This window comes from Cynoglossus semilaevis, chromosome Z (genome assembly GCF_000523025.1).
Source record: "Cynoglossus semilaevis isolate Cse_v1.0 chromosome Z, Cse_v1.0, whole genome shotgun sequence".
NCBI classification, from domain to species: Eukaryota; Metazoa; Chordata; class Actinopteri; order Pleuronectiformes; family Cynoglossidae; genus Cynoglossus; species Cynoglossus semilaevis.
Genome location: NC_024328.1, coordinates 1,843,029 through 1,865,819, shown reverse-complemented (window position 1 = coordinate 1,865,819; position 22,791 = coordinate 1,843,029). Strand labels below are relative to the sequence as shown.

General features: G+C 38.9%; 2 protein-coding genes across 2 annotated transcripts in view; both read right to left on the bottom strand.

Annotated features, from left to right (window-relative positions):
• Positions 1-228: 228 nt before the first annotated feature.
• Positions 229-13,478, bottom strand: arhgap25 (Rho GTPase activating protein 25). The gene is made up of 11 exons (XM_008335722.3): positions 12,920-13,478; positions 9,424-9,623; positions 8,312-8,399; positions 7,726-7,839; positions 7,174-7,378; positions 5,797-5,929; positions 4,236-4,309; positions 4,033-4,154; positions 2,974-3,128; positions 2,069-2,613; positions 229-725 (listed from the first exon to the last, which is right to left on the bottom strand). The coding sequence occupies exons 1-11, from the start codon at positions 12,981-12,983 to the stop codon at positions 524-526; spliced, it is 1,902 nt and encodes a 633-aa protein (XP_008333944.1). The 5' UTR covers positions 12,984-13,478; the 3' UTR covers positions 229-523.
• A 931-nt stretch (positions 13,479-14,409) lies between these two features.
• cds2 (CDP-diacylglycerol synthase (phosphatidate cytidylyltransferase) 2) overlaps positions 14,410-22,791 on the bottom strand; it is a 15,882-nt gene continuing 7,500 nt past the window's right edge. Inside the window, exons 4-13 of the mRNA XM_008335723.3 lie at positions 22,362-22,459; positions 21,204-21,343; positions 20,005-20,063; positions 19,515-19,597; positions 19,280-19,367; positions 18,728-18,796; positions 18,496-18,648; positions 18,229-18,348; positions 17,885-17,988; positions 14,410-17,590 (exon numbers count right to left, since the gene is read on the bottom strand). Coding sequence (XP_008333945.1) covers positions 17,455-17,590; positions 17,885-17,988; positions 18,229-18,348; positions 18,496-18,648; positions 18,728-18,796; positions 19,280-19,367; positions 19,515-19,597; positions 20,005-20,063; positions 21,204-21,343; positions 22,362-22,459 — 1,050 coding nt within the window. The 3' untranslated portion in view covers positions 14,410-17,454. The remainder of the gene's footprint in view (positions 17,591-17,884; positions 17,989-18,228; positions 18,349-18,495; positions 18,649-18,727; positions 18,797-19,279; positions 19,368-19,514; positions 19,598-20,004; positions 20,064-21,203; positions 21,344-22,361; positions 22,460-22,791) is intronic.

Sequence of the window (22,791 nt, the reverse complement as noted above, 5' to 3'; positions counted from 1 at the left end):
TTGCAAACATGCGTCTAAAGCTAACCATATGTAAACCTACAACATGTGACCTCGAGAGGAAAAGAGTTGAAGTGATTGATGTAGCGGCGAGCAGTTACAAATCTTTTTCTTAAGATGACATTAAATTTAATTGTGGCTCTGCACAAAACCTTAGGTTCTGTCAAACTACATGTATAATAACAGACTTACTGTTGGCCTTTTTTTGTTAACAAAACCAGAATCAGAACCTTTTTTTTTAAATCTTATTTTATTAATTTATGATATAAATCACACAAGGATGCTAATTAACAGTTACTTCATATTAAACATGACATTGACACTATTAATAAAAGCAGATTTGTCCTCTGGTCACGGAGCTTTACCTGTGGTCTAAACAACAAGTCAGACAATAACTTATAACTAATATCCTGGACCAAACGGGTTTTGTTTGGTGGCCACATTTCACTGGAAGGATGATTTCCATCATAGAGTTGGTTCAGATGAAATGTGTAATGTCATTAATCCATAAACTGTTGAGTACCTTTTAAGTGGGGGCCTGAGGTTTTGTGTTGAGAAACTGCTGAACATCTCTCTGCAGTTCCTCGTTTCGTCTTTGGGCCTGATCCCGACTGCACTCGGCGTTCTTCAGGCAGATCTCCAGAGCTGATGCACGTCGTCGCTCTGCCTCCAGAGCTGACTGGAGCTCTGCCACTGTGGCCTTCAGCTCCTTATTCTCTTGCTGCAAACTGAGGGGAGACAGTCGAAGACACGAAGGGTGTGAAATATATACAGTCAACAAAGTCTAATAATAATCTATGTTTTGTATACATTTGGTCCTGCATGCTTTAAAACTCTAATCAGAAATTCAGGTAATACAGTACATGTTGATGGCTTCCATGTAGATTTAAAGCAGGCTAACACGTGTGCATTCTACAGTCACTTGTAATCCACACAAATGACTAAGTTCAACCCAGGGTCAAATTATTAGTCAGTGCTTGGGGGTAAACTGCTAAAATAATTGAATTTGCCCTAAAAACCTGATCTTACCAGTCTTACAGGTTGGACTTGTTTTTAAAAAGGTTATCTTCATGAAATAAGGCAAACATATCTAGCATTTGCAAAACAATATTTAAAACAATCTTTTGTTAAGAAAGTCTAACTGCTTCAATCAACAGTTGTTGAAAATTGTAGATTGATGAAAGCATTTTAAAAAAAAATGAGAGAGAAGCCTTGTGTTAGGTGCTGATAGGCCCAAGAGAATATACAACGCATAAGGTTATTAATCTTTCGTCAAGAAAGGCCTAGAAACTTGTCTCACTGAGGCTCGCAGATTGATCATTGGAGTCATTCACCCTCAACATACGTACATGTGTACATGATAAATAACTGCCACTGTGTGGCAATATAACTTTTACTACAGGTAACGACTAATATGAGTAATACATTTTGAAGGATGGAAAGTGAGTTTGATAAGGAGGGTCAGGAGTTTGTCTGTGTGGGAAAAAAGAGAAGAGAAAGTCCTGCATATATTTATACGGATGCTGATATTACAGAGTTAAAATACTCAATGAAAAATAGCTCATAGAAAGAATCACTGCCTTTACGTAAAGAATATAGTCTGAGCCCATATATGTCAGACATCCCAACCTGCAAAATTTTGGGAGGTACAGTAATCCACGCCCCTCCCAAATGAGGGAAAGAAGATTTGTGAAAATGCATGTATTGTTAATATAAACTATAATATAAAGAAAGTGACGTGCATGCTATCACTGGACGCACACTCGCTCCGTGTCATGTTTGTGTTCTTTTGTGAATGTGTTTAATATATTACTAACTAGTTTCTTAGACTTGTGGGTATCAGGGGACCCCTAATCTTTCAGGAGACTTGCGGTTTCTGATATGGTGTCCAGTATCTAATCCACAAACATCGACTAAAGCTGACACACGTCTAGCCTTACACCAGGTCAGACTAGCAAAGCTCGTCTGGTGAATATCTCTTGTGGATAGTATGATACCAGATATTGGCCAATGGCACTATGGCAGCCAAGTGGGTCGAAGCCTTAAAGTATCTCCATGGTCCTGCACTCACCTGTTTACACTGGGCTGGTTGTCTTTTTTCAGCTCGGGCTGACTGTTGACCTGCTGAGCGGGACTCTTCACTGTCTCTACACTCTTCTGACTGGACGTCAGCGGACAGTGCTGAGATTGATCCACGGTCTTTTGACGGCTTGTTATTGAAGAACCTGTATCCTCACTTCCTCTGTGGGATGTAGACACCTCCTCCTCCTTTTTGTTACTGACATGTGACCCACCAAACAACAGCTCTCCTGAGCCCTTGAGGTCTAGGATCTTAAAAATGTCCTCCGACAGTGTCCCTCCACTTTTCTCTTCTGAGCATTCCTGGATGCGACTCCACCGATTGATGGCGTCAGCTTTTGCCGGCATCCCGACAAGAGGGCAGGTGAAGGTGGGGAGGGTCTGGGTCCGTTTGCGTGGACTTTCAAGCCAGTCGTCTCCTGTAGGAGAAAAATGACCTGCACGAGGAGTCTGGGGGCTCCAGGTTCCTCTCTCTGTGGCTGGACTGTCTGTGTCCTCCTCCTCCTCTGGAGACTCGGATAAAGACGCATCACCCATCTGAAACCAACACACACATCTGCAACTTAGATGTATATAAAAAATCGTGAAGTATAGGCGAGATAGTTAGTGGCCGACAGACTTTGGGGGGGGTTGCCATATTTCGCGATATAGTGAACATTTTGCAATGTGCTGAGAAAGTGAAAGGAGAACTGCGATATAGAGACAAAACACTATATATATATATCTTGAATGTTTGGCTAGAAAGGATCTTCTACAACACCATGTACCTTTACCACCACATGTTGCTAATTCTCCTAGAGTTTACGTAACAACTCAATGACAACAGGATATTTTCAAACTATTTACCCAATGTCTGTTGCAATAGAGAAAAGTTTTGTTTTGTTGTTGTTTTGGTACCTCAGCAGACTCCCAGCCCACAAAGCTTCGGGGCGTGCTCTTCTTGCTCTCAACCTTTTTAGAGGGAGGAGAAGGCAGAACGTCTTTGGAAGGAGGAAACAGTGCCTCATGTTGTCGAATCATCACTGTCATCAGCTTCTGAATCTGAGGAGTTGCTGTGAATAAAAAGACACAAAAAGAAATCTGTGAAAGACTGAGAGCTAGATCAGTGTTTATATGGAGCAACACAGTCTGTGTTTTCACTTTTAATTTGAAGGTGGTAGCAAAGCTCCAAGGCTTTAAAACATTGTATTTGCAATTAAATTCAGTAAACATTTTGTCACAACTTTGTCAGGTGACAGATCAGCAGCCTCAGCAGAGGAATTAGCCACAGACAAAGCAGAAGTGACTTTTTCATTTGGCTAGAAAATGTAAAAAAAAAAAAAATCTGACCTTGTTGCTAAAGTGTTGTCATCCATAAAGTAAAACAAAACGAAATGTTGGCAATAGCACAACTTTCTTGGGATAAATAAAAAAGAGAAAGTTGTAGTGCCATCAGGGGATATTGCTCCATTAAATGGAAGACATATTTGATTTCCCCAACAGTGATTCAGAAACATATTTGGATTATAAACCTTTATTTGTTTGTTTGTTTTTTTTTATTTAACTGTTGTTATGGTAATTAATTTGACAAAATATCATAAGGAAACATTTAGTACTGTGTTAGAAGTGTTAGTGTTAGAAGTTAGAAGTATTTCCAGATTATACCCCTGTGACTAGTCAACAAATCTGGGTTGAGTTTCCAAGTACTTAAACTTGAAGAATTTCAGGAGAAAAGTTGTTTTTCACAAGTTGTTAGGATTTTACTTTACCCTTGTGTAGGATGAACTGAGATAGGCCTTAGAGTGAAACACATATAGGATTAAAGGGATTTTTTGTTTTTAATCAGTCACATTCCATTATTATTTAAGTAAAATCAAGTTTAAACCAAAATATGAGACTCATTCACAAAAAGTCAACATTTGTGTGGTGACTGTGACAGGTTTGTTTATGGGATGTGTGTGAGGAGTGTGTTCTCACCCTTCATCACAGTAATGGGATCCTCAATCTGAGGTTTTAGCAGATTGATTCCCATCACTGTGGCCAAGTTCTCCACATTCATCTTGTTCACTGCAGAGTGCTGCTGCACCTCAAACAGGAACCTGGAGAGAAAAGGAACACAGGAGTCACTAACGATCATTGAATTGTGTCCCAGAATGCTTTGTGCTGCAGCTCCTACTCACCGACACACATAACTGAGGAGGTTGTAGTTGATTCTGGGGAGAAGAGAGATTTGTTTCTCTAACTTTTCCCAACCCTTAAAGAACGCACGCACACACACAAATTGAGAACATTTAATTTAGGTCATTTGAAAGTCAGGTGTCTCAGATTTCAAGCACTTAGACATTTAGAGTAATTGAATGTACTGCCTACAGTTAGTCTTCTTCTTTTTCTTTCGGCTTTGTCCCTTTTTTCAGGGGTTGCCACAGCAGATCATTGATTTCCATCTCTCTCTGTATCTTCTCCTCTGACTCCAACTATCTCCATGTCCTCCCTCACTGCATCCATATATCTCCTCTTTGGCCTTCCTCTTTGTCTCCTACCTGGTAGCTCCATCTCTAACATTCTTCTACCAATGTATCCACTGTCCCTCCTCTGCACATGTCCAAACCATCTCAATCTGGCTTCTCTAGCTTTTTCTCCAAACCTTCCTGTCTGTGTTGTCCCTCTAATGACCTCATTCCTGATCCTGTCCATTCTTGTCACTCCTAGAGAGAATCTTAGCATCTTTAACTCTGCCACCTCCAGCTCCTCCTCCTGTCTTCTGCCTATTGCTACTGTCTCTAAACCATACATCATGGCTGGTCTCACCACTGTCCTGTAAACCTTTCCCTTCACCTTAGCTGACACTCTTCTGTCACAGATCACTCCTGACACTTTTCTCCAGCTGTTCCATCCTGCCTGTACTCTATTCTTCACCTCTCTTCCACAGTCTCCGCTGCTCTGAACAGTTGATCCTAAGTACCTAAACTCCTGCACCTTCACCACCTCTGCTCCTTGTAGCCTCACTATTTCACTGTTCTGCCTTTCGTTTACACACACGTACTCTGTCTTGCTGCGACTGACCTTCATTCCTCTTCTTTCTAGTGCAAACCTCCACCTCTCTAGATTCTCTTCTAGCTGCTGCCTACTCTCACTACAGATCACAATGTCATCTGCAAACAACATAGTCCATGGGGACTCCTGTCTGACCTCATCTGTCAATCTGTCCATCACCAAAGCAAACAAGAAGGGGCTCAGTGCCTACAGTTACAGCAATGTTAGGATTATGGGTGAAGCTTTGCTAAATTCCTGTTGGACCGTGGTGTCATGTTGTAGCTGTAATCACATGACCATGATCTTAGCCATCATTCACAGCTGTCATATAATCCGTCATTTTATTTGAACCCAGCTCTGAAACAGGGATGTGGTAACAAACAAACAATGTGGGAAACAAATGTATTGAGAAAACATACAGATTCTTAGGTTATTTCCATCGTGGTTAATTTACAATATTACAAAGGTAGATGTTATTTCTCTGCATTTAAAACCATGTAATATCCTAAAGAAAGTTGACACAGACAGAAAGTTGAAGGTCTGATGGTGGAAGGAAGTCAGGGGAGGATTGTAAAATCCTTACTGCTAATAATATTTAAATCATTTCACAAGAAATATTTAGTTAAAAATGCTTTGTTTAAAACGTCTGTCCATCAATTAGTACATTTAATTAGACTAAGTACTCCGTGTACACACACACACACACACCTCTGTGCTGCTGCAGTCCAGCATGTTAGTGCAATCCAGAAAGTCCTGGTACTGAGTCCAGGGCACCACTGGCTCTGGCAGCTCTCGCAGGTACAGCTTGAGCAGTGACGCCACCGTGTGGACATCTGTATCACTGCATGCAACCAAAGAAAATCACGTTTATTTAAAACACATCCTATAGAATCACATAGCACACATATACCAGCATCCTATGTAGCCTTTTAAAAACATTCAATGAAAATACTGTATATTATTTTCTGGTCTAATTTGGAACTTATTTTTGCAGTGCACTGAATGTCTCTGAGTTGAGATCAGTTCCATCTGTGTGGCGAGTTCTGGCTTATAAACACAGTTTTCATCCTTTGTTGTTTGGCAAGAATGGACTGTTTGGACTTTGGGGCTATATTTTGTATATTTAACTGAGTAGCAAAGTTTATCTGAACGTGATTGTTGGCAAGAGCCTTTTTTCCCAGCTAAATCACTTGTGACTTTGGCTGTTGTTGTGGGATGTTGCAATAGTTTATGCAAAATCATCCCAGGACTTTAGTCTTTACTGGAAAAAGTGCAGTGTACAGGAAATGTGCTCATAAATATGTGACAACCAACTACAGTGTGTCAGTTACTTTGAATAAGATTCCAAATGTTATTGTCATACACAACAAGAAAAAGCGAGTTTCTCTGTGCAATGATGTTGCGTTTATAAAATAAACAAGAGTAGAGCAAAAGCATATGCGATATGTGATCATCTGAGTAAACCAAAAACAGTAACCATTGCCATATCTTCGGCACAACGTAAAACACAGAGTTCTGAAAACAATGGCCTCCAAAGAGCTCTGCACACAATCCTTATATAATCCCAGACGCAGAGTGAGACATAAAATGCTAGCATCAAGGCTAATCCAAAGAAGCTCTGTTCTTTTGAAAGTCGTATAAGACTTTGCCACTGAGTGTTTCAAAACCGCAGTCAGAAACAACACATCTCTACTATGTGAACGTCGCTTCCTTTTTACCTAAAACTTACACAGAAATGTTTGACATTTTTCTAAAAACCACCTCCACCTGATAAAGGTCACTAAATGTTAAATGTTGGTTAAAAGCATTAGAAGTTTTGAACAGCAACACTCAGATGACTCCATGATGTTAAATGAGACAAACAGCCTTCAAACATCCTGCAAGCACAGGATGTGGTGTGGTAGTCTGCTCTCAGCAAGAACAAATCCTTATCTTACTCATGCCTCATCACTAACTCTGCAAAACACTGACCTGTTGATGAGTTGATCTGCTTTACTGAAGTTGGCTTTTCCTTATATACTTTCTCGTCGACTTTCTCTTTCCTACTTGATTATAACCCATCTTCAGGTGATTACAGTATCTAACCTGGGGAAGGATGGCCTCTCTCCTGCATCAAAGGCATCTCTGAACTGTTTGACAGTATTGTCCTGGCCAGGAAGACGGAAGATTCCTTCCTCGTCCAGTCCGTGCTCTTTAATGAACTCCACACACTTCTGAACCAGGATGGGTACCATACGGGGTCCAAATCGCTGCTCGTAGGTCACAGTGTCTAGTAGACTCTTTCCAATCACTGCAGAGATGTAAAAAAAGTCTACCTTATAAAGTGTCCAGAGTATGTGTGCACCACCAGTGGGGTCTTGATTGGAACGTGAGAAAAGAATCCATCCATCCATCCATTCAACCATCCACTCATCCATCTTCTGTCTAGCTAGACAATTTCTCTGCTCTCTGTTGCTACATTTTCATGTTGAAGCACTACAAACTGCAGTATCTGTTGGGTGACACTCAGTGGCTCAACAGAAAATACAAACTTAAAGGATACAGAGTAGACAATCGACAATAACTAAAATCTGAAAAAGTAGATCCAGTATTTCAGTTATTACAACGACTTCTTTTAGATAATAAATACTTTCAAACCTCCACTCGTCTGCACTCCGACGACTCTGCGCAGAGTGCGCACCCACTCCTCCATGTCACTCTGGGAGTTAGCCATAAACACATATGGACATCGCTCTCTGTCTATGGTAGAGCCTGTAAAATAAGTTCAATAAGTTTCAGTTTAGTTGTAGATTTTCAACAGTTTGTTATTTAATCTTTCCCAAAACAAAACAGGTTGATTTACTTGCTGAACAAATGGAAGGAAAAAAATAATTTCATATCTTATCGTTATTTTACCTTCACATTTTGACAGAGTGACCTGTCTGCAGTCTCAAACTCCCAGCCTGAGGACCAATCCTGGCCCAAGGCCATGAACTAGACGTCAGTATAATGCACAGAGATAGTAGGGGCAACAGCGCCCCCTAGCTCATTTGAGTTTGAGACCTTTGATTTTAACAACAGGATGACAAGTGTCTTCTCCTGTTGCTCAACACTGCTGCTGAGTACTACAATACAAGTAACTACAGCCAGACCTTATTACCATAAAGGCAGCAGTAAAATAGATGTTTTACCTTTTTTCACTAAACTGAACAAAATATTTTTAAAGTTTTAGAGAAATACTCACGTGGTACAATCTCAAACAGGTATTTTCCAGAGTCATCGGAGTTTGGAGGGAGTTCATTAACTTTACAGAACCTCAGCTGGATGGCCCCCTGCAAACACACACACACACACACAACTTTAGTGTTTTTAACCCATGTGACATAAGTTATTAGTTTTGATGCATCTAATATGAACATAATTAAAATGATCTGAAGTTAGTCTACAAAATGCACATTCATAGAATGTGTTGTTTAGTCATCATGTTAAAAAAAGTCCATTTTTTTTACCACATTTTCTGAAGTGGCTGCTCTGACAGCACAAGTCGGTTTACTTTTACTGCACTCATGTCTAGACATGTGAGCGGTGGAGAGTCACAGTTAAAGAATCTCTGCTCAACATGTTGATTTACCTGCAACTTGCCCAACATTTGAGAAATCTAATGTCTGCTTGTATTGATTCTGCATTAATTACTAGATGGTACCAGAGTGTAGTTCATCACATACTCAAAATTAAGAAAAAAAGGTTAGACAGGAAAAGTGAGAGACGGGAAACGATTTGTTTGAAAGTGAAGCCAGACAGCTGCAGGAGAGAGAATGACAAAAAAAAGTCATTCAAAAGTTTGTTTTCCTGTTTAGGGGTTATTTTCTGTTTCACTATCGTATTTAATTTGCATCAGTGCTGTGATGTCTTTGAAGCTATCTCTGTTGCTTTTCATCTTGATAACATTTGACTATTTGTTGCCTACATTTGATGTGATGATCCAGACAGCTGCTATTATTGCTGGCTATGTAAATATTGGCCAAACATGTTTCATTTTAATTATCTAATAGCCATTAGCCATGAGTTGGCTAATATTGTACTGTTTCATAACAACAAGCTCATATTGTTACCTTTTTGGCCATGTTTCATGTATTTGTTTAGCTTATTAAAAGTTACTCTTTTAGCTTTTTTATTTAACTTGTTTTTACTTTTGTTACTATTACAATAATATTAATATATATTAATATAACCACCACCACCACTAGTACAACTACAACAACAACAACAACTACTACTACTACTACTACTACTACTACTAATAATAATAATAATAATAATAATAATAATAATAGTAATAATAAAACTGTGTCTGACCTGTACCGTAGACTCCTTGTCATCTTTGTGATAGGTCAAAGTACTCCCTCTGAGTACAAAGTAGCGCAGCTGCCAGTTCTTGACCAAGGACCTCTGTTTCTTCAGCCATCCAGCCTTCACTGGCTTCTCCATGGACCTGGAGAAGCGTGGTGGTCCCTGGGTGGTGCTGCCTTCTCCAGGCATCACACTCTTGGAGCGTGCTAATAGAAAAATACAACAAGACAGCAGTTGGGCAAAAAATATTTCAAAAACAACCAGCCCACTGAAATCATGCAATGTTACAATCTGAGCTGATGAAACACAAACACAGGTCGCTCAGCTGCAGAGAGAGAGAGCACTTCCTGCTTTACATGCATGTGTGTGTATCACTGTTGGCAGACCTGCTCGCTGTATATTTTTATACTCAGACAGAATGGAAACAGCAGGTCAAAGCATACTGGTTTCCTGTGGTCCCTGTATTAAATCAGTTATTTTTGTGGGACCAAAATGTAACACAATGAATGCTGAACAATAGCCCTGAAAGGATATTGCATAGACTGGAAACATAACACTTTAAATTTGGCCAGAAATTGCTAATATGCCCAACGCCACTTTAGCGCTCATCATTCTTAACACATTAACAACTAAATGTAAATAAGCCACAAGATGAAGATACATTTGCAGCACATATATTTTTGGGATTTCTTCGGTCAGTTCATGTTGTCGTTAGGCCTTTCTGCAGTGACTGTTAAAGGCTGCGATCATGAAAGAACTCAGGCAGACAAGTACGTGACCAGAGAACACAACATGACACAGATGTAAATAAACAAATAAGGGAGGCACAGTGGCACAGATAGAGGAACAGAGATAAGGCCTCAGTTGTTCAGTGGTTCCTTAATTCATCGTGTCTTTCTCAACCAAAGGGTCAAGGATAACATCTTTTAATAACAGAAGAAGAAGAACTACGGTCTCAAAAACAGGAAGCTCTGACATAATTCAACACAGGACTGACCACGCTTTGAAGACCTCCACCTCTGAAGCTTCAGGGTTCTTTGATCTAACTCTGTGCTTCCTGGGTAAGTGCTGTGAAAAGTTTGAAAACACTTCTGAGGAAATACAAAATGAACGCACTAGAAGTGACACACCACACCCTAGGCTGACAAACGCACACTTTATGACGTCTTGACATGTCTGTTAAAGATGCGTTTCATTAACATTTAAGACTGCTGATGACCTTTATTCATCTTCACTCCAAAATAAAACTCAACCTCTCAAGGTTTTCTTCCACCTCCTTCCTACTCTCACCAAAGAGGAGATGACAATGTGACCTGCAAACATCATGGTCCATGGATCATCAAAAGGGACTCAAAGCTGAACCCTGATGCTTCCCCACCCCCGACCTGGAACCCATCCGTCACTCCGACAACACACGTTGATAATGTTTCGCAGTCCTTGTACATGTCCTGCACAACCCTAACATATTTATCTGCCACTCCTGACTTACATACAGTAACATACAGTACCACAGTTCCTCCCCAGGCAGCCTATCATATCTCTATATCCACAAAGACACTTCTTCTGACCTTTTCTAAACTCTACCACCAGCCCTCTCAGAGCAAAAACTGCATCTGTAGTTGCTAACTGATTTTAACCTCTTACCCACTGTATGACCAATCAAAATTATGTCTTATTTTTTAATGTACAATGTTGAAGTATAATTTGTTGGGCCATACAACAATTGCATTTTTTTTTCTTTTTCAACACAATGCAAAAAAAGATGCAGCAGATTTAACTTATTGTGTCTATTGTTGCATTTGCATCATGATGTACACACCCACAGACACTACAGACATAGGTAAAGTTACAGTCAGCAACAACATCAAGGCTGTGGGAGCTCAGCTCTTGCATCAATTTCCTGCGGCAGCCTGCGTCACTGAGCTTCCATTCTATATAATCTGCCTTTAAAGGTAAAAGATTGATGATGAAAGGTTGCTGCAGCTGTCAGTCAAAAAATGGTAGACGATGGGTGAGGAACATAGAGTTTTTTTTTCAATCATGATGATTGAAAAAAAAATCAATCATCATGATTGATTTTTTTTTCTTTTTTTTTTTTTGGTAACCTACGTACTTAGTGCGAGAGACAGTTCAGGGTTTTAAATGTGAAACTCCGCCATAGCAAAGGTAGTGCAGTACTTTATTGTACTACAGTGAGTGATGTGTGTAACAGTGAGTCTAAAAACCAGCCAGTGTGGTCAGAAATCACTGATCTGCTCATAACCGTCCCTTAAACCAAAGACAAATGAGGTGACATTCACTGTTTCCTACATATTCAGTGTGTGCACACTGTTTAATAAATGTAATAAATAATAAATAAATTCAGAAATAAATTAACAGAGAGGGTACACTAAATGTATACATAATAAATAATAAAATAAAATGACTGCTTAAGTAAGTCATAAAAATATAAATGTATGATAAATAGAAAGATATTTGGTAGAGGGTTTTTACATGTGTTCTGCTGGTAATGTCAATGGGATATAAACCAAATAGAGCTCTGAGATCTACACTTTCTTTTCCACTCAGACAAGTTAGTGGAGCCCTGGGTTTAAAATAAGCAGCAGTTAGACTTCATGCTGCACACAAGCGGAACAAACTGAGACCACAACTGAGGTCAACTCCAAACATGAAACTTATTCATCCTGGTTAAAAATCATTTTACCTTTTTGCGTGTGTCTATTGTGCAATCATTTCTTCTTTCCTTCTATTCTTTATTTATGTGTTTGTTTTGATTTTTAATTAATTAATTTCTCTTTCCAATACAATTGGTGTTTGTTCATGTAGAGAACATTGAATTACCTTCTGCATGAAATGCCTTGCCTTTGTGAAATGTCTAGAAAATTCAGAAAATTAGCTAAATATAGCTGTAGAGTTAGCAAAACAGCAACAGGTTAGAAATTAGGTCAGAAATAGCTTGAAGTACATGAAAAACATCTTTAAAAAAAACAGAACTCTAAATAACAGATTATTATTGGTTTGAAATTACTGACAAAAATCTGACTAAAGGCTCGTCAAATAGAGAGGAATAGATCACATTTAACAAAAGATAGTGGGAACTATATGTTACTAAATTATAAATATGCTATGTGCAAAAGTAGTTGAGTCAGCGAAAGCAAAGAACATAGTGAAATAAAGATACAGTAGTTAACAAATTTGACCTGAGTTAGTTCTCTGAAATGACACTGTACCAAATTTTAACAACAAAACCAACCCTTGAAACATATACTGTATAGCAGTATAGCTGCTTCACTGAGTAGCATACTCTAGTTTCCAAAACAGTTATCCAAGGATACAGCAGAGACCAGTACAAAAAGCAGTGGTAAAGATCTGGTCTCTGTGTTGTGACAGAAAAGAAGAATGTTGAAGTTCACATCCCTTTAAGGTTGTAAAAGTTGAAAGCAGAGACTTGTCTCTGGGCTGAAAGTGAAGGCAGCATTCTGTCTGTGTCAGTGTGTCTCACCAATACGACTCGTCTCAGCCTTAAAGGTGCTGAAGTCCCAGTTACGAGGTAGTTTTAGAGACATGGTCCTGGACTTGTATCAGCATAGGTCAGTGGTTCATCACACACCTCGACACCTGTTGAGTACACACACACACACACACAGACACACGCACACACAAATACAACACACGCTCACACACAATCAGACATGATACACACTAACACAGACTCTAAGGTTATCGCACATCATACTTCCTACTTCCTGTGTGTCAATTTTTTCTTCTTCTTTTTTCACATCCCTCAAACGCGTCCTCTCATGTTCATGCTGTCATCATATCCAAGTTAACACTTGTTTCTTGACGATGCAGTGCACTCTGGGTATAACTCTTTATTCAGGCTGATTCACTAAAACCTCAGCAGGATACAGTATTTCTGGAGTGAAATGATTCATGTTCTGGTGTCTGTCCTATATCAGGAAATCATTTTCAGGTCCCTGCCTGGGTTGTGTCAATGTCAGACACGTTCAATGTCAATTTTCTAACATTTTGAACAACATGCATTTTAAAAACAACATCTCAATCTCTGGCCGTTTTCTCTCTATTCATTTTTTTTTTTTTTTTTTTTTTGGGGGGTGGGGAACTAAATGGTTAAAGTATTAATTTTCTTTTTTTTTTTATTTCACCACAGTGATTTATTGTCTTGTTTTTTTCTTTTACAATGGAAAATAAAAATATAAAAATCTTCAAAATAAGATACAATTTTAATGGGAAAAAGTTTACTATTAAATCGAAGCCAATACAGTGTCCTGAAAAGAACGACTTTGCAGAAGCTGCACGTTTGCATTTAAGCGTTCAACTGTATAATAGTTGTAATAGTTTTATGGTTTAAAAAATAGGGAAGAACACACAGGGGGAAGAACCAGGTCACGAACAAATCACACCACGTGACTAGTATTATTTTACATATACATATTTATATGTAAGGTATACCTTTATTTTAATCTGAAACAAAGAAAAAGCACATTTTAGCATCAAAAAAGCTCAGCTTCACTGTGGACACATGTACAACTTAACACAAACCATTTCACAATTCAATAGTAACATTTACAAAATGTAATAATTTAAGAGCACTAAACAGATTTTTCAATGGGGGGATTCTACTTGGTGTGTGGGAATTAATTTTTTTTACCTTAATACAATCCTTCCAGAGCATTCGTTTTCAAATGTTTGATTTAGGTCACAGCCTACTTCACAACACCAGTTTAGACCAAATGTTTTTAGGAAGTACATTTTACTTCCCAAAGTAATTGTACAGAACGTGACAAGTGGAGTTATCTGGTACAAAACAAAAAAAGGGAAAATATGTGTTCATAACATTCTGCCTTCTTTTGAGCAAATCCTAATTTTTAGAGTCACCGGAATGTATCGTAAAGCAGCCACAAGGGGCTCAAAAACAGGTCTGCACCAAATGTGATCCGCGTTGCGTATTGCAACCAACCACGGGTGTTATGACCCCCTCTAGTGGACATTTTTTCCAAACACCAGACAACAGAAATCGCAGTACAGAGCTTGGAAAGGAGTGACAGGAAAGTCACGTTTGAAAAGTATGACAAACGATCTAAAGTCTATCTACAGCTCCAGAAGAGAGAACGCACTCACTAGAAAGTCACAGCGTGAAAATACTTTGCTCTTCTATGTTTTAAAACTCTTTTCTGATTGGTAGCGTTTGTGGCAGTACCTGAAATGATTCCTTTCAGCAAAAAGAACATCAAATAACTTCAGTTTTCTTGAATATACAATATACCGTAGTTACTCTGAATATTTGCGTACATACTTTATCAACAAAAACGTGGGTATGAGTGGCTTTCAACACAAATTTAGTTCATGAAATTAGTAACATGATGTAACATTTAGCTGAAATAAGAATATATTTGCCTAGCCTTTTTTTAGTATTCACCTATATCTCCATAATCAAGTTGGTCTGACCCCAAAATGGGCTACACCAGTTATCTCATATGGCTCCCTTGAGTTGTGCAAAAAAAAAACTTAAAATACTTGTGATTTGTAAACTAATCTGTAAGGACTTTTTGGTTTTCTGCTATAGACAGAAATGTTTAAAAGTATTTATATTAAAATTTTTAAAAGAAAGACGTCTGTAAACTGATACCATTAGGGTCTGTCAACATGTACTTATTTTAATGCATAAACAGGGAATTGTTAATCATGTCAGCTTTAGAGAAGATAGCAAAGATAGCCGTAGCATAATTTAGCAGTAGTTTTATTGCTGTTGTACTATTCCAGCACCCTGTTGTCTTTCTTAGTAATTTGTGGAAGTTACAAAGATTATTTCAAGATTACACAGTGATGTGATTAACACTGGCGAGAGACACCATTTATTACTGCTATGAAACCAGAAAGTTAGCTTTTAGCAAAACCAGAGAAGGAAGTGGTAGTGCGACGACACTTCACTGAGTGACACACACACTGGTGCAGGAGTGTAGGATGTTTCCTGTGTATGTCATGGGCTTTGCCTAACACAACGTGTCAGTGTTCTCCTATGTCATGTACAGTAAATACAGGAGGTTAAGAAGGACTAACATTAGCATTAGTGGCTCAGTATACACGCAGTCTAAGAGAAATCGGACATTATTATCATCACTACCTTGCACCGCATTTTACATCTGGGACACAACCCACCATTTGCCAAAGACTCTATTGTATAATAACGACATAGACAATTAATAAAAGTTACGTCCCTGCTAAGGAAGACTATAGCAGCTGATGTTGCTGATTCAAGTCATAAAACATTTAGTCACACTGCAGTGCGTCACACTTACACATTACTTCACTGGCAACTGTAAATACAGAATCTCTATAGCTGAACAAACAAAGTGTTGTTTGACAGGTGACGAACTTAATGCATGGATATGATTGGATGCTGAAAGTTTATAGCTTGTAATCTTGTAAATTATTTAGTTATTTAAAACATATTAGCCCATGACTGTAGTCTTGGAGTCATGTATTATTTGAGGAAAGTTAAATGGATGGCAGTTTAGTATTTTGGCAGTTCAGTGCTGAGCTTGCTTTAAATTGAGAGACAGGGACAGCTAAGAATGAATCCATCCAATGAACCCATTCATTCTTAAGCAACGTCCAAATTATTGTCCACTGACTACAGATGAATGTTCACATGTCTTATTTCACACCAAAAAAGAATTAGTTCCCATAAACATTTAATTTAAACTTTGCAACTGCTTTGATGAAATAGTAACTTTTAACAAATGTTAAGACATGGTAGTGCATGAGCAAATCAGGTCGTCAAGGTGACGGTACACAACCAGCAGTCACGCATCAAGAGGTCTTGACCTACAGAACTAAAATGGATTTGGGTGTCAGAGTATTTCAGAAGTTGATACACTGTGAAACAAAAAACAAAAAACAAAAACGTGGCTATAGAATTAATACCAGATGACTGATTAATTCAACTGCATCAAACACTTTCACTATCTTTTGCCATGTTTCATTTTTTTTCTACAAAGAACAAACCCAATAGGGTCAAATAAAACCAGAATAAAACATGACATTAATCTGTCCAACAGCCTCTTGTGATTTGTTACAGCAGCTTAGCTTTTTTAGAACTCAAAATACAAAGTAACAAAATACTGTTGTTTAGCAGAATATGAGTGGGGAAAATGTCAATTTCTCAAGAATTTGAATTGTTTTAAATAAACTTTAAGTAAATAACTGTAGGTAAATGTATGACCAAATCACTACCAAAATGGCACGACTCCGTAGGCTGCATGTAGACACTAAAGTCCATTTTCCACAGACTACAGCCAACAGACTTTACCTAGTGTTTCAGACTTTGTGAAAAACTTTCACTGATATTTAGTCGTTCAGGGACATGAAAACAATTTGGCAGTGAACATGAGGATGAAAAATGTCAAATGGTAGCAAACACTGGGAAATGAAGACATATTCACCAACACACCGGCATACACACACCTGTAAATGCACAGCAAAAAATCCTACACAGACGGTACTTGAGAGAACATAGCAAATATAAAAACATCTATATATAATATTTATATATATAAATAGAAACAATCACAATAAAGAAAATTAAAAGTTTGTGTGAAGATGCAGCTGGAGTAACAGTACAGTGAGCAACTGGGATGAGGGCAGTGCATTAAAATCAAAGGAAAACAAATGTACAGTAAAATATAAACACACATTATGAGTATGGTTGTATAGAGAACAAACCAGTGTATCTGTAGAGAATGTACAGCCCACTGACAGTTTCTCCCAGTGTGAGTAGATACAAATTTGTAGGACAGGTATGATGGTACAATAATCTAACCTGAAAACCCAGCGTCCGAAACATGAGACTGAAACAAAACAGAAGCACAGATGATTGGTAGGTGAAATGGAATGATCCAAGGCTGTTTCTTTTTTCTTTCTTTTTTTTCTCTTGCTCACACAAATTACTGCCCGCCCCCGGGATCTTCTAAAGGATTTACAGACTCCTTGGCAGGGTGTGAGTTTGAGGCTGACCTAGGCAACAACATCATCCAGAGCTGGAAGCAGGCCCTTCTCCATCAGGTGGGCCTTCAGTGAGTTAAATATGTGGAGCTGTTGATCAGGACGCAGGGCCAGGAGCTGTTGGATCACCTTTGCAGGGTTGGGGCCCCTGATAAAAGACAATGAGATGATCAGAAAAAAAACCCTACAGTATATTTAAAGCTACACACTAACTAACTGATGGTTTAGAAATGTCCATACCATCAGGATATGACATAATTCGTTGACCCCCTGTCTCACTAAATTTTTAATATGAACTTCTGTGGTTTTAAAGTAAATCAAATCCATGCCAACTCCCTATCATTCAAGCAAAGCTGCAGCTAAATCAATATCACGTTAAAGTGAAACTTCAGAGAATCAAATTTAAACAATTCCAATTTCAATTGGTTTGTCATGTGTTTACCGGATGAAACTGGCAATGTAGACATTCACAAACGTTGCCATAAGGTATTGGCAGTCAAATCTGTCCATGATGCCACCATGACCTGGGATAGTGTTGGCAAAATCCTGTAAAAAAACAACACAAAGTACACACATGATTTAGTCAAATGTGCATTAGAAACAAACAATTAAAAAAAGTACTTCATTATCATATTTATGCTGGATGAAGGTTGATAACTGCATAAAAAAATTCTGTACTTTGCCCCAGCGAGGGACTGAAGTATTTGCCATTAAACTGAAAATAAACACTGTGAATAGAGTATTTAGAAATATTCAAACTTAGGAATGCACTCCCTTCAACTGTACCTTAATCTTGAAAGCTCTCTTGAAGCCACTGGCAAAGAAGCCACCAAAGGGGCCGACAATAGAGGCAAAGCTAGAGAGAGCTATGCTGTGGATCTGGAATGGGTAGAGACGCACCGTGGTCTGTGGAGGAAAGATGGAAATGTTAGAGATAACCTGATCTCCTTCCCTTTATATTGTGATAACCAGTTTACTCTGTGTGCATAAAAGCACTCTGCTGCTGTCACGTGATTGGCTGATTAGATATTCAAGACCCCAAAGGACAGTTACCCATCCAGTGACAGACTCCATGATGCTGGGCAGAGCATATTCCTGGAGCTGGAAGAGCTCAGATGGCTCACAGTCCACCTGGAAACTGTTGGAGTCATTGTTGAACTCCACAGGACAAACAAAGTAGCGGTAGCTGGCCATGAAATAGGAGAGCTGCAAGCAAAAGCTACAGTTATTCACTCACAGCTACAGGGTCTTTTGCTGTTTCAAAACATCTAAGATCTTATCTTACCAAGATGCCAAACACAATAGTGGCGAAGAATCCTCCAATGAAACCCTCCCATGTCTTTTTAGGGGACAACTGAAGGGGACAAAGCAGAAGACACAATGTAAATACATCACTAAGTGTGCGTGAACAGAGCTGAAACATTTACACTAGAGTATAGCTCCCGGAAAAGGTCAGGCCTGAGAGATCTGCAGTCACCGTTAATCTGACATAGATTTGACACATTCTTTGTCATCCAAAAGAAACATCATTAAATACAGCAACACAATAGAGCAGGGGTGAGCTTGTTTGGATCTGGAGACTTAACTGCACTTTCGCTTCTATAGAGAGGATTTAGGGAAACTGTGAGTTTGACGGTCTGGGGAAGCAGCAGTTTGTTTTTATTGCCCTTTCTAACTCAACTGAACAGGTGGGAAGCAACATCGGGCACACAACACATGGTTAAATCTGGTCCCCTGTTATTATTCTGTTATTTCAAAACGACAAATAACAGCAACTGAATGTCTAACTATAAGGATGTGTTAATATTCACACTGCCCTCAGTCAGTACAAACATACCTTGATGAGAGGGGTTCGACCGAAGAAGAAGCCAAACATGTAGGCCATGATGTCATTACAGATAACACAGGAAATAGGCACAATGAACCTGTTAACAAAGGGGTTTCACATTATTTGCTATAAAATTGACAGGAAATGAACTTCATGACACAAAGTGTGAGAAATTTAGAAGGTGAGAAAGAGAGAAAAAAAGAGAGAGAGGGAGAGAGAGAAAACAACAGAGGAGGTCACTCACCAGATCATGCCTTCAAAAAGGTTGTGAATGATGAGGTGAGACTGAGTCACAACAATCAGCAGAGTCACATGTGTCCATCCAAACTATTAAGACAATCAATCAATCAATTTTTATTTACAGAGCGCATTTCATGCACAAAGCAAACCTAATGTGCTTTACAGTGGTTCAAACAGTTAAATATAAAAAGAAAAAAAAATGACAAACACCCCCTGCCCTTACAGACCCTCGCATCGGCTGAACAACTCCCAAGAAAAACCCTTTATAGGGTAAAAAAAGAGGAAGAAACCTCATGGTGAGAGACAGAGGAGGGGATCCTCACCCAGGACGGGCAGGCGGGGAGTAGGAAAAACAATCTACAAACATGTTGTAAATTGTTTTGCTACAATCATTTTTTTTCATTAACAGTGTTGTTTTGTAAGGGTCTTCCCAGATGTCATTTACTAAAGGGTATGTTAATTCGGAGAACTTCATCAGTCAAGCAGCAGCTCACCATGTAAAACTGGAGCCGATAGTGTTTCTTCACCAGACTGAGCACAAACATACAGAAACCTGCAACAAGAAAGCAGAAACGCTGAAATGAAACAGATACCATATATGGACCTGGGAGCTGCAGGGTCTGTGAGCAGGAGAAGGATTCATTATTTCCATATCCAGGTCATCTTTGGTCAAACAGACTAAATTTAACCTGACCTAATTTTAAACTAAGCTCAGTGTTGGAGGAATCTCTGTCATGGAATGTAACCGAGTAAAAATGAAACCTGAGGAGCCACATCTGGGGAATGAAACATACCACCACCCGTGTTTTCATACAGACTTTGGGTGCATTTTAAGGTTTGAGATGTCAGAGGTTGTGCCAATCAGTTTAACCTTGATGCTAATTGTCAGGAGACAGAGAGAGACACTTCCTTCCTTCACCACATCCTGTTTGCTTCAGTTAGCAGCTACAGCAGTGCTCAACCACTAACAGACAACCTGCAGCACAGGAAGTGGGACATCTCCTCAGTTTTCATTGTTCCAGAAATAACTACTACTATTTTGTTCTGTTCAGACATATAAGATCACATTTAACAATTATTATATTCACAAAAACATTCATTCATTCATTCAATAGGTCAGTCATTATTTTTTCTTCAAAGTACGGTTGAAGGAAAAATCCCTCAGAGAATCTGCAGTAAAAATAAGAAAAGAAGATGGGAACTGTCTCCATGACTATAAATTATTATTATTGTGTCTTTAAGTCTCTATCCTTGTGTAGCAAAAACTAAAAATGGGGATTACAGCTTTTTTCACTATCACAACTGGTTCAGTAATACAGTGCAGTAGGTGCAGCTTTTTTATCCTGCGGGATATTGCTTATATACTTTATTTGGTGGAACATGCTCTTGAAAAAAACAATGTCAAATGAATTTACACTGGATTTGCCGAAACACTGCCTTTTGTTACAGACCAGAGAAATGACTCTGCAGTGAGACCAAATGTCAGTGCCCAACAATTGTTTGTGGGTTTGTATTAGACACACAATATCATTAAGGCATGTATCATCTTTTCATATAAATAAAGTGGAATCATTCTATTTTGCTACGGACGGACAAAGATCTTGATTAGATAACAACAACAATATTAATAAAGATATTATAAACAATCAATGCATCGGGCAGAGTGTCTTCTCTTATCTAATCGTGTGTGTACCTGTGAGATAGAGGGCAAAGGAAATGAAGCGGTGGTATTTGCTCAGGATGCGAAGCGGCTCCTCTCTTTGCACCAGTGTAAAGAAGTAATCTGTCACAGTCTCTCCATAGAAGAAGTAGTTGACACACAACAGAAAGTACCTATAAGGATAACAAGATTGAGAACAAGTCCATATACTTGACAAAAAATAATGACAGCAGCTTAAAAAATAGGCAACTACATTTGGTGGGACAGAAAATTAAACAGAAATTACTGCCCAAGACAAAGTATTTAGACAAACCTGGTCCCTCAATGTAAGAAGAAATAACAAGGACATCTGAAAGTACAGAATAGCTAGTGTGCCGCAGGGGTGACTGGGTGGTGAAGGTGGGAGGACTGTCAGACTTTTCAACTCCTACAACATTACTACTTAACAGATTTGCCCACCTTAAAGGAAATACAACATTATCTAATGTTTGTATTGGTTTTGTAACTGTCAAATGGTAACATGTGCATTTTATAGCATTCTGGTAATCTCATTAGCAGCATAGTAAAAGCCTCTGGACGTGTACCGACAGGCCAGGGCTCCTATCCAGGCAATTTTTAATGTTTCTCTTCAGCTGCCGTTGTTTCTAGACAGAGGACTGCACAGGTAGAACACAACCGAGCAAACAAAGGTATTATGCAACCAGAAAATATTGCCACATCTTCCATTAAACTTTCTGCAGAGCATTTTAGGAGCATTAAACTACCAACTGTGTTTCAGTGTATGGATGGTGCTCTTTGTGTTACATTCATTCTCCATTTATACATCTATATTATGTTTGTTTTTTCATTTGGAATTATTATATGTCCACATTTTCTATTCCTTTAAACATTTCTCACTCTGTGCATTTAGACAACAATTCAGTCCATAAACTGTCTTAGAAACAACTTGAACCTCCCTGACCTGAACTGCACAGGTTGGCATGTCTGTAGACAAACGACAACGTACTGGATATGCTGACCTAAAAATTTGTAGTCTACTCAAGATTTTAGAAAACAAACCTTAGGAAGTCTGCAACAAATAAAAGATGAGACAAACAATAACACAATCAAACAGAGACAATCTTTTACATTTATAAGTTCTGTGAAACATGTAGTTGTGATTATCTGCACAAGTTGAACATGCATCCTCACCAGCTTAACGTTCTGAACCATGGCAGGTGGTAGGAGTGGTAAACACTGTAGCCAATAGTAATGATTTCCTGGAAGCATTTGATCTGCACACAGAGGACCTGCAGAGAGAAAACAGAAGAATACAGTTTGATTATTTACTTCACAGCATTAAACACACTACAGTGAGGAAAACTGAACCAGTCACAAGTACAAGGAGCATGTGACTAAAGGAAATCATTTTTTAAACTCAATAATTGTATTCCATCCATCCATCCATCCATCATCAACCGCTTATCCGGGGCCGGGTCGCGGGGGCAACAGTCTGAGCAGGGACACCCAGACTTCCCTCTCCACAGACACTTCCTCCAGCTCTTCTGGGGGGAACCCAAGGCGTTCCCAGGCCAGCCGAGCGACGTAGTCGCTCCAGCGTGTCCTAGGTCTTCCCCTAGGT

What these genes read in the sequence shown, in the direction of transcription:
- arhgap25 (XM_008335722.3), bottom strand. Translation starts at nt 12,983, where the DNA reads ATGTCTCTAAAACTACCTCGTAACTGGGACTTCAGCACCTTTAAGGCT. An exon ending in GGCTGAGACGAGTCGTATTG is followed by an intron (nt 9,624 to 12,919) that starts GTGAGACACACT and finishes TTTTTCTATTAG; the next exon opens with CACGCTCCAAGAGTGTGATG. An exon ending in CTCCTCAGTTATGTGTGTCG is followed by an intron (nt 4,155 to 4,235) that starts GTGAGTAGGAGC and finishes TTTTCTCTCCAG; the next exon opens with GTTCCTGTTTGAGGTGCAGC.